General features: G+C 40.4%; 1 protein-coding gene across 1 annotated transcript in view; it reads right to left on the bottom strand.

Moving 5' to 3' along the window:
• The window catches only part of colgalt2b (collagen beta(1-O)galactosyltransferase 2b), a 33,818-nt gene extending 21,432 nt beyond the window's left edge, over nt 1-12,386 (bottom strand). The window contains exon 1 of the mRNA XM_059341504.1: nt 12,265-12,386. Within this exon, the coding sequence (XP_059197487.1) occupies nt 12,265-12,362 (98 nt within the window). The 5' untranslated portion in view covers nt 12,363-12,386. The remainder of the gene's footprint in view (nt 1-12,264) is intronic.
• Between the last annotated feature and the right edge of the window lie 228 nt (nt 12,387-12,614).

A 12,614-nucleotide genomic window follows, 5' to 3' on the forward strand; every position in this document is an offset into this window, starting at 1 on the left:
GGATCAGTCACCCCGTTCCCCATAGATCTATTATGAGAAATGGAAATAGGACTCCGAGATGGTAGTCATTAATTCCAAAATAAAAGCTGTTCAGCCAGAACATACACTAAAAAGGTTTTCTGTCTTTTTCGTTGTCGATCCCTCCCCATAAATTTTTCATTGTAATGATATCACATACTAAGAAGTAGATTTATTGACCTAGTTTGCAGTCTCAGGCATCCTGTTATAACTGTTACAGAGAGTTGGTCTTTTGGATTAGTGTTTTTTGAACAGTAGGAAAGCTTTAGCACTAATGCCTGTGTTGTTTTTTTTGCTGATGATCTACCTTTGTATGACTTCAATCTATTGCCTTATTTCCCTTCATTCTGGACCAATTTTGTAAACTCTCTGGCTCAAAGCCAATTCATCATAAGAGCAAACATCTCCCAGTTTATTTCCTTACACTCCAATAGTGATTTTACTATAGGAGACCGGCATACTATGCCATTTTTTGGCACCAAAACACTAAATATTTGTTCTCAAATACGTTAAGGCTTTCGACCTTCATATCAATAATGGTTATGGCACTGTTTAAATACTTAATTTAGTTCTCTCACGGGCTCAAGCAACTATTTAAAATACGGAAACATCCAATAACAAAACCAGTCATGCAGTCATAGTACCTCATTGTCAGAAACATGCTCTGAAAACGAAAAAAGAAGGAAAGAAGAGTTGATGGCACACACCACACAGACAGATGGATGGTGCTAAAATTACACTTCCTCTCATAGTCTCTCTAATGAATACACCACTGTTCATTAAAACAGTTTCTAAACACTTCACCTGCCTGTGGAACAGAGGACATGTTTTATACCCTCGCTCAGCCTCTTTACTTCACCTTATCTTGTTCCACATCCAGGTCTCTCTCCCTCTCCAGATAAGCGTGCTCATACCAAGATGCCATTGTGTTTCAATGCTTGCCAACTCTGTTCTGCCAAGCTCTGACAATACTGCTGGAAGTGAGCTGGAACACATGGGGCATCTAAGCAAGAATTCTCAGTGCAGAGCCAGGAATAACCAATTTCACTCCGGGGGAAGAGAGAGAGAAGGCTCTAAAACAGGCTTGGGGATTGGAAAGTTAATTTTCTTTGTTTTCAGGAACTTGATTGAATAGATATGTCTGCTCTGAAGAGAAAACTTTCCCATGAATACCGGCCTTCTTGCTATGGGGCGAGGATTGGATCTGGACTGTTGGCAGGTACAACATCGTCAGATGCTCCTCGTCAGCTTTACAGAGAGTTTGCTGGTTTAGACTCAGTGAAGGGCTGGAATAGATTAGGCTCTGAAGTCACCATGTTTGGGAACTCGACATTGGGCCACTTAGTAATTCTACTAATAACACCTCATCATTCTGTGAGAAATGTCTTTATTTCCACTGATACCCTGCAGCTATATGAGCAGTATAGTAGAATATGTGACTCAATACACCTCAAGTGAGACTGAATGCCCATTTCAAAGTGATGTGTCACCAACTATATAGGCCATGTGCTTAAAGTCAGGGTAAAAGGGTCTGTGCTGTGAACAGAGACCTGTTGTCTTCAGCACAGAGGGCCTCGCGACCACCCATATGCAATAAAGGTTTCATTTTAGGTTCATAAAAATCTCTAGAATAAGCACATATCTTCTGTCCAACATGGTCTCACAGGAATCCGTGAAATAGCCACGGATTTGCTTAACTCAAAATCCGTGGAATAGCCACGGAATCACTCAAATTTCCGTGAAACTGACACGGATTTCGCTACAATGCAAGTTAATGACAGTCATATCCCGTGGCTATTCCAACATACAAAGTGATTATGTACATTCACTGAGTGAATATTTAGAAAATAAAACATATTTTTCTCGCTAGAAATGTGATCAAAATCCATTTTTATGCAGAAACTAAGTCAAAATATTGAATTTTTCATTAAAAATGAGAGAACTGTCCGCCATGTTTTTTGTTCTGACCGCCGGGACCTTGAAAGTCACGTGAATTGGAACAAACCAATAGGTAAAAATATCCATGGAATAGCCACAGGATATGACTGTCATTAACTTGCATTGTAGCGAAATCCGTGTCAGTTTCACGGAAATTTGAGTGATTCCGTGGCTATTACACAGATTTTGAGTTAAGCAAATCCGTTGCTATTTCACGGATTCCTGTGAGACCAGGTTCCTTCTGTCGTTATGACCGCTGACACAAGTTAGCGTTAGCTTCAGCAAACATTATAAGTTAATGTATCTACGTTTGCCATTGGTGGTAAAGTTACTTAAATAGTGATGGGCGGAGTTATGATAAGTAGGGCTCCAGTGCGTCATTTAGCCATGATTTTAAACACTCCCAAAAAAATCCTGTACACTGAAATGGGGAAAAACACTTTATTGGTCTCACTCCAAAATTCAGTGCTATACACTTTTAAGTATTTTCAATAAAGTCTTAAAAGAAAAAAAAAAATGCTGTTTTTAGTTATTATTTTGGAACTTGTGAAAATGTGTTTTCATACAAATCTCTGATTTTACTTTACCCAGACATTAACATCACACCAGAATCTCTTTTGTGTTGTATTTTAACATTGTTTCGTGTTGTGTCTTAATACTGTGACTTTACTTTTACTGTTGTTCTGTGTTGTATTGTGCTTTAAGAGTGTGAAACTTTGTTGTTGCTGTTTGAAAGGCTTGTTTGTTTGTGATAGATTTATGTTATTTGTTCCTGCCCAGGGACTACAGATGAAATTTAACTCCTAGCTAATTCTGGTACGGTTGAGAGCCATGCACTGTCCCTGGTAAATAAACGAATATGAATAATGAAATGAAAGAACAACAAAAAACACCTCAATGAGCCATACTGTTGCACTGACGTGTTCCTTCATTGTGATAGACTTATGAAGTAGTAAGTTTGGGCAGTATCATGGTATTCAGGTATAAAAGGGTATTTAGAAATCCTGTCTGTATAATTTTGAATACCATCAAAAATACAGGTGCACGCCGCCAGAGGTCAGTCTACTTGTGGAATGGGGGGAATTTTTACAACCCATTTTAGACGACGATGAAACCAGATGAAAACCACCCACATTAAGCCTTACAACAGTTCTCATTATTTCATTGTAGCTATTTACTTAATTTTCAGTGGAAATTTCACAGTCGACAGCAACACAAGTGTGTTGGATGGAACATACTCCAGATGTAGTTGCATCACTCTGGGGAAGAGAGATGGCCGACTTTCTCACGGCAGGGTGGTGACGAGGTGCTGCCAGATGTTCTCTGGCTGTTTTATCTGAAGCCATCTGAGACTAAACTTCAACTAGTTGTGTCTGTAGATGAGCGGTTGGCTTTGATGTCAAATGTTCTGTAAAATGTTCCAAAATGGTGAGGATACGGGTAGCTATCTAGGTTTGTGTCAGGTCTGTATGAAAACAGTTTTTTCAACAAATTGTGCTCCAGAATGTGGATACAAGCATCTCCTTCAGCTTCAGTGAGCTTATCTGGGAGATATCACCCTGCGATTCTAGATATTGTGTCAAATACCTGAGCAGATGTTAAAAGACCTTTTTAGTTTCCCACGGATTGGATGTGACTGCAGAATATGACTCCTCAGGTGATACTGATTGGGAGGTCAGAGATGATTGTGGCCTGTTATTCCACATATGGAGGTTCTGGCTCACTGCGGGTGCTGTGAGGTAACTGGGAGAGTGAATGGAAAACAGGGGCCGAGCCAGTGGAGCAGAGGAGCAGAAACACACACCCATTATGTGTGTTTTAGCATTCAAACACACATACATATGTGAAAAAAAGACCTATGAGCTCGCAAATTCAAACCCAGAACAGTGAAGACAATCAAACCCACTCATTTGACTGCAGAATGCCAATATTGTGATCTAATACATATTGACGCACACCAAAAGCATATGCTGCTAATCATTCACAAATGCCCATTGTCTGCACCAGATAGCAGAAAAGCCCATTCTGATAATTTATTCCATACACTTGGATAAACTGCTCTCCGAAAGTGGCCAAACTCCCTGCATGACAAAACCAGGAACAGTATGTCTTCAGTGGTGCGTTCCCACAGAGGAATGGAGCCTGAGGTAACACACCTGGCGAGGAGGAACTCCGAGGACAAAGATCCCATATCACAAAATGCCCTTTAAAACCTCTTTTATTCTTCTATTTAATATCTGTGAGTCAGAGGGATAAACATATTCAGGTTCAGTAAATAACAGCCAAAGACACCTCAAGGCACCTCTGGCATGCTCAAGCTTACCTGCACACACACACGCACACATTTTTAATTTTTAGAATAGACAAATGACAGACAGCTGTATAAACATTCTGTAGCTAAATATAAAACTTGCATGTTAATAATATTATTATAATATTATTAAGTGTCCAATAAGAGCACAGACTCATTGTGGCTCAAATGGGATTTTTAATATTTTTAGTCCGTGGCCTAGAGGTTAGGGATCGGGCATGTAACTGGAGAGTCGCAGGTTCGAATCCCAGTACTGACAGGTCTAGGACTGAAGTGCCCTTGAGCAAGGCACCTAACCCCCCTGCACAGCTGCCCACTCCTTGCATGGTGTGTTCACCTGTGTTTAAAAAAGGATGGGTTAAATGCAGATGTTGAATTTCCCCATTGTGGGATTAATAAAATAATCTTCTTCTTGTTAAAAAGTATAATTTGGCACAACAGCAACTGCAAAGCACAACACTGCAGTCAGCATAAATCATGCAGACAAAAAGACGTTTATTCAGCATTCAAGTCCAATTTTTCATGCTCCGTTTATTGCTGTGTAAGTCGGTGCACTTGTCAGAACGACTTAAATGTCATTCATGTCAAGTTATGTCATATCACACGGGGCAGGTAATTTCTATGAAATGCTTGAGGGAAGCTTGATATGGTGCGGAGTGTCTAATAATTTCACATCAATCCTCTCATGACATTATATAGTGGAAACAGGATACAATAACATAAAACTTCTCTCAGTCTGACAGGAACTATTGTGTACACAGCACATCTGTCACCGAGGCATTTAGTGTGTATGTATTTGGGGAACTGTGGAAAATTCTTAACTTATAGAGTCACATCGTACCTTGGGGTGCATCAGGATTTATGGTGATCGTACCAGCGGTTGTATAATAATAAATATACTTGGTTGTTAAAAGTTAACAAGCGGAAAATTTATAGTACAAATCCATCCCTGTCTCTGCATTGTCTTTCATTATAAAGAATGATGATAGTCATATAAATGTGGCTATATGATTGATTAATGAGTAAATAAACAAGATGACATTATAAAATCCAGTCCTGTGGTGGAGGCTGGTGATGTCAGCACTCTGACATCCTCTTTATGGTTCAGTCTTCTCAGACAAATCCACAAATCTTCATTCCGACACCCAGCACAGCACCTGGGAAAGCACTTCCCCACATGAACACAGCCGGCGGGCAGTAAGCAGCAAGCAGTGTGAGCAGCAAAACAATAATATGCCGGCCTGAACTTGAGAGGGAATTGTCAGCATTGTGCCTGACACGTTGAGACAAACACAAAGTTCACTGTTTATGAAATCTTTTTTGATTTGCTTTGAAGCTGCTTATTAAAAACAGTAACTCCTGGAAGCTGGGTGCAAAACTCAGCTGTTAGCTGGCAAAAGATAAAAGCTGCTGAATTCTCAACTTAACCTCCCACTCTGGGGCTCCAGTTAGCCATGTGGAACTATGAGGCCCTGGTTGCACATCATCCATACTTTCCCTTTCTGCATATTTCCATTCACTCTCCACTGTATTTCATATGTTTCTTTTTTTAATTTATGTGGAAAATGTTTTGAAATATGGTTCTTTGCTTGGCTTAGCACAATAACTGGAGTCTTCACTGGTTGCCTGGCAAACTTAACTCCCTGTAAAACCCACGTGGCCACCTCTAGGTCTGAAAAGTGAAGCTAATGTGTGGTGCCTTAAACCTGCATTCTTTCTAAGGGCCAGCAGGGGGCGACTGTACCGATCATAAAAAGAAGTCTAACTGTATGAAAGTCAATGAGAAAATGACCCTACTTTTAACTTGATTACCTCTGCAAACATTTCCGAAGTCCTCTTCAATACAGCATGATGTTTATTTTGTCAATCATGGTCCAATTTAGAGTAAAACAGACAATAAAGGAGAATCAGCTTTAGGACGGGACTACCATGTGACCGACAGGTTGATACCACGATGCACTGTGTGTTTTTTAATCTGAGAACTTCACATCCTTCACAGTGTGTTTTAAATGACAGATGCACCTTGCTAATAAAGCTAGGTAGCTACTGCTAGCTTTAGCTCCCCAGCTTAAATCTCTTATTCATTCCCGGTCACTTTTGGTTCTAAAAAAACAAGATGGCGATGGCCGAAATGCTAAACTTGAGGATTCAAAACAGTAGTCCACAAACCAATGGGTGGCGCTAGACCAGGGGGGGCAACCTTTACTAACTAAAGAGCCACTGTTGGCCCAAAAAAAAAAAGAGAAAATCACGGAATGGAGCCACAAACCTTATATTGAGCCTAAAATGAAAATTAAACAGCCTAATAAATCTAAATTAGCCTACCAACATTATTAATAGTCATATTGAGCATTTATTAATATGATTTTGAAAACTAGTCTATCTTGGGGAACTCAAAACTAAACTCAAAGTTGGCAAAACTTAAAGGTTTACGCACTGGGCCGGAGACTTTCGTAAACTATGAAGCACATTTAGTTAACTTAAATGTCAAAACTTTTTTAATAATCTGTAAAAAGGCTATACAATTTTACAATTGACGAATACAAATAGCTTTTGGTCTACACCATTGATAAATTAACATTTTAATGTAAAAATATGTATATAATTTTTTTTGTCTCAGCCACGGGGAGACCCTGCAGGCGGCCTAAAGGGCTACATGAGGCTCTGGAGCCTTTAGAAAATAAAACATATATTTCTCGCTAGAAATGTGATCAAAACCCATTTTTATGCAGAAACTAAGTCAAAATATTGATTTTTCACTAAAAATGAGAGAACTGTCCGCCATGGTTTTTGTTCTGACCGCTGGGACGTTGAAAGTCACGTGATTTGGAACAAACCAATAGCCACAGGATATGACTGTCATTAACTTGCATTGTAGCAAAATCCGTGTCAGTTTCACTGAAATTTGAGCGAAATCCGTGGCTATTTCACGGATTTCTGTGAGACCATGTTGACCAGGTCTTGTTGCAAAGCTCAGTCACACCAAGTATGACCCTCACTCAGCATGAAGCTTTCTTGAGCTTTTACTGAACAAATGATTATCCTTTCTAGAGAATGACATAATAGTCTTGCAGTGCGTTACAGTTCACCGCTGTCCTGTTAAGACAGTAGAATCAGCGACAGAACAGAGGAGGAGAGCGTACTCGTGATCAAGCTTCTGTGGGAATGTGGATTAACCAACCTGCTAAATGCCCTCTGGGTAATTTCCCAACATTGTTGACCACCTTCTCTGCGCCCGACCATCCCCCTCTTTCTCTAATTCCCTGCATTCTTTCATTCTTTAACAGCAGTGTGAGTGTTTCTCACCGCTCTGCCACCTCTCTGTCAGACCTGCACCCACTTGCAGAGAGAAAACTTCTAAAGGCAAATTTTACTGACCATCCCAACTGTCAGTATGAGTCAGGGGCTGAAGTCACAGGGCGGCCTAGACCTGACCTGAGTGATCAGTGCAGATTACTCTGAGCAGGCCCAAACTGGAAACTCTGGTCCACTTAACATCCTCAGAAAGCCAAAGCCTGTCAAGACTTTTGGAAACATGCATAAATTTGTCATCTGACCGGCCTGTTAAGCAGTTTAAGACTTTAACTATTTTTTCATCATGTTGTCTGAGCAACACCTGCTGCAATGCAGATTTTCAGCTTCTAATTGAAGAATTCTGTATTTCTCATTGCAAATCTGGAAAACTAACATCTGCAAAAAGGAATATTAGACTGTGCAGATTATTTCAGATGGCTGTGAAATCACAAATTAAGAGAAATAGGTCTACAAAACTCTGTATTATGCTGGCACGCCAATGCAAAGATATGTTTTTAAGCAAGAAACAATAGAATTGTTGTTTTTAAAGACAATTCGGATGGCACATGATCTCTTCAAGTTTTGTCCCGATATGATTAAAAAACAGGGAGGAAACTTAGTTTAACGCACAATATATACATTTCTGCCAATAGATGTCTCTAAATTAAATAACAAAAGACAGAGTTTCAATGGTTCAGCTGCAGCCTGTAGCACCTGCACTCAGTTTTGTAGAAATTCTTCAGTTTATATAGCTCAGGAGTTTTTTACTTGGACCTGAATTATCCCCAGTGGTCTCCTCCTCTTCACAACAAATACAATATGTGACCAAAACTGGAAAAAACACTGAATTAATCCATTTCACGTTAAAAATCAGCCACAGAATGTCCCAGAGCAACCTAAAACATTTGCTCAGCTTGTTCTCCTCTAAATTCCAGACACCTGATTACTAAAATTCTTGATCCAGTTAAAATATAAAACCAACCTTAAAACCAACAACCAAGATCCAGAAAGTGTATTGTAAAAATTTGACTTAAAAAAACCTCAACAACATATTGTATATAACTTAGTTGTAGTCATTTTTAGACATTTGATTGCAGAAAAATTACATATACTTCTGACTTTCTGACTGCAAAAAGTTTCTCTATGTTCAACTGTATGGCATACATATTCACACAGACGCAGCAGAATCAGAAAAGAAACTTTTTCTTAGTTTCACTGTAGAGCAGTCTGGAGGTTAAAGGGGGACTGGGGTCTTAATGCTGCTGCTGCTGCTACACAATTAAGCCTCTCTCATCTTTTATCGCCACCCTGATTATTATGTTTAATCATCTACATCCTCCTTGCTCACTCTCCTTTGGATTACATGTTTGAAATGACTGGAGGGGATAAAACATCCTCTGTTCTGCTCAGGCCTGAAGCTCCAGAGAAGACTGAGGAACATTATGTCCCCAAACTGGAGCTTCACAGCCAGACACTGTTGGTATCATCTGTTTCTTCTTGATAGTTTCCCCAGAACCTTACATCAGTCCTTCCACCATCTATCTAGACAAGCTGTTGATAGTAGCAAAGTGGAGAAACCTGGCTGCCTTACGGGTAAAGACGGTGTATCACCTAACCGCAAAATTTTTGGCTTTTATCCAGCTGGAGACCCTCGTCTCACGTCATCCCCTGCTCCCTATTTCCACCGAGCTTCTGCAGTGTTAAATACAAACTAAAAACTGCCATGAAATGAATCGCTCGATTACACACTGTGAAATACAATAATGTGGATTTAAAGTTTCAGTGAGAGTTTAGTTACATTTTAGCATTTATTGGGTGGTTTGGCTTCCAAGCCGGGGAAGTGACGATGATGACAAAGAGAAACAAAGAGGCACAGAGCTGCGTGAGCTATAATACGTAAAATGTGTCCTTTTCTTAACCAATTTAGCCACAAAATGCCAATAAAAAGTTGTTTATGCTGAGAAAAAGCCTCAGTCTTACAATACTCAACATGTTTAGATTATTCCCATTTTCACGCTTTTTCTTCAAATGTATAACTGCCACAGAAACAAATGAGCAGCAGATCCTACAGCATCACTACCAGTGGTGGAAGAAGTATTCAGATTCCTTACTTAAGTAAAAGTACTAATACCACACTGTGAAATTACTCCACTACAAGTAAAACTCCTGCATTCAAAACTTACTTTAGTAAAAGTACAAAAGTATCAGCATCAAAATGTACTTAAAGTATCAAAAGTAAAAGTACTCGTTTTGCAGAATGACCCCACTCAGATTGTTAAATATATTCTCAATATATGATTTGATGATTATTATTGATGCATTTATATAAGCAGCATTTTATTTTCTCAAGGTCGGGCTCATTTTAACTATTTAATATACTTTTATGAGGTCTAATTTAGAAAATGTCACTTTAAACTTTAAACCAATCATGTTTTTCATGTTAAATCCCGATCTGAAAAGTCACTAAAGCTGCTGGCTAAATGTAGTGGAGTAAAAAGTACAATATTTGCCTCTAAATGTAGTGGAGTAGAAGTATAAAGTTACATAAAATGGAAATACTCAAGTAAAGCACAAGTACCTCAAAATTTTACTTAAGTACAGTACTTGAGTAAATGTATTTAGTTACATTCCACCACTGATCACTACTTACTCATTCTACATCTGATCATTTAATGGCTTATAGGACGACCCTCTGACTGCAAATACAGTTTTCTCAATGTGCAACACAGGCTCATGTGTGTCCACTAATAAAGCATAGTGCATTATACACTCTTAAACACACATCAGAATACTTTATGACTGTTGGGCCACAGTAGTGGAATGACTATAGCTGAGCTGTGGCTGCTCAAATAAAATTAATTGCTTGAATGAAACAGTCCTGTGTTAGAGGCTGGTGACTACAACCTTACAGTGCTGGAATAAGAAGTCAGATCCTCAAAAAATACTCCACTGCAAGTACAAATCTTGCATTTAGACCCTTACTTAAGTAAAAGTATAGTATCAAAAATAAAAGTATAGTAATTGTGCAATAAAATGTTCCCTGTCAATGTTGCAATGTAATATTTGGTGTTTTCTGGTTAGTATTACTGCTACATTTTACTGATGTAGATGTTTATAGTTTTGCTAACTCCTTCTTGTACTGTTGGGCACTTTAATCTACAGCAAGGCATCATCATATAAAAGATTATCATATGTTTGTAGCCCCGCTGTCCTGTGAGAACAATATGTCTCTCAAAAGTCAAATTTTCAGCTTTGTGACAATGCATTTTCCAGCTTATCCAAGAGGGTTTTAAGGGATTTAAAACAAGTTTATTTAGCTTAAAAGTAGGAGAATTTTCTCAGGCCGTAACTTCATTAACACATCTGGAGATACGTGGTTTTTATTAGACAGGAAGGGTATGAAAAACTGTAATCTGAAAAGAAACAAAAGCTGCAAAGACAAATGGAGTAGAGTAAAAAGGATAATAGTCACCTCTGAGATGTAGTGGAATAGTCAAGTAAAGTACAACTACCTTGTATTTGTACTTAAGTAAAGTACCTGCATAAATGTAGCCTATATACATTCCAACACTGCAACCTTATGTTTGTGTTTGTGTCCTTATCTCTCATGATAAATGTCTACAACTAGGGTCTTTTTTTCACTTACAGCAGACATACTTGGACTGATCTGCTTCAGATATAGCCTACACTGTGATTTTTTTCATAGCTGCACTGATGGCAGGGTGGAGAGATGCCACTCATAACTGATGGGGCCCTTAAACCACTCACAAAGCCATGTTAGCTCAGTCCCTTCTGCTCCAGAGGGAAGGGCCTCCTCTGTGTATTGAGTTTCTCCAGTGTGCATGTGTTGGTGAGGGTCTCTGAATTGGGAACAGACAGTCGCTGTGCAAACAAAAGCAAGACATTCAGCAAGGGGACGGGTGGGGAACAAAGCAAAAGAATGCCAGCCGGGGTGCACCAGGGTCTCTGGGAGAAGCTTCACAAACATCCACCATGTGACTGTATGTCCTCCATCAGACATTCTTCTCATCTGCACTTTGATAAGAAACCTGCCTCTAGCCAGACATCTCTCAGACTCTTGTTTTGTATCTAACCAGCCTGCATAACCTTCATGTAGACCATACAAAAGCACACACACACGCGCGCGCGCACTTAACGCATGACTTCCCAGACTTCACACACACCCCCACCCATCCAATCCTGCTGTCAGACCAACTCAATGTCTCCTTTCATCCCCTTCACCTGCAGGGTCCCACTTTGATAGCTTTATTATCTCAGTATGAGACCAAACACTCTGCAGCGGGACCCTACCTGGAGTGAGGCCCCCTATTTCATACCTGCCAGCCCTGCTGGTTTTAAAGCCCCGTTTCCGCAGGTTTCTGCTGAATCAGACGGAGGGGAACCGTCATTAAGGGTTAAGACTAACCCAACATGCACAGCAGCTCTTTCATCTTCTACCACAGCGTGCAATTTGACGCCGGCAGACACGCGAGGTAAGTGCATCATAAAACGCAGCAACAGGTCTGCGAGTCGATACTGACAATGTGTTATTATAATTAACGCGGACACACGCTGCAGAAAATGCACTTTTAAACTATGCACAAAGATGGCTACAACTTTTTTTAAAGTGCTCATACACGATGCACAACATTTACTGCATCCCACTATCTTCCACTAGTGCATCCCTGTTGTGTTTCTCTCACCAGATCGCTATGCGCTCCTTCGGGTACTCCAGCCTCTCGATGCAGCCCAGATAATGTGGCAGGCTGTGCGCTGCGTTACGAGCCACAATGGCGATCATAACCTTTGGCTTCAGCAGGGAAGACTCGGTCCTGGTCGGCTCCTGCACCAGCGTCACCAGCTCCGACACGCCGCCGGGCACCACAGCGGCCAGCAGCGCCCACAACACACCGACTCCCACGGCCCCGTGCGCCCGCATCTTCGCTTCCAGATTCCGCCGCGAGTCCTTCGACCTGGACCTGAGACTGAGTGAGAGAGGAGTGAGTGAGTGAGTGAGTGAAGGAGGGAGGGAGACACAGTGGGAGGGGGAGAG

The sequence above is a fragment of the Centropristis striata genome, chromosome 9 (genome assembly GCF_030273125.1).
Source record: "Centropristis striata isolate RG_2023a ecotype Rhode Island chromosome 9, C.striata_1.0, whole genome shotgun sequence".
Taxonomy (NCBI): domain Eukaryota; kingdom Metazoa; phylum Chordata; class Actinopteri; order Perciformes; family Serranidae; genus Centropristis; species Centropristis striata.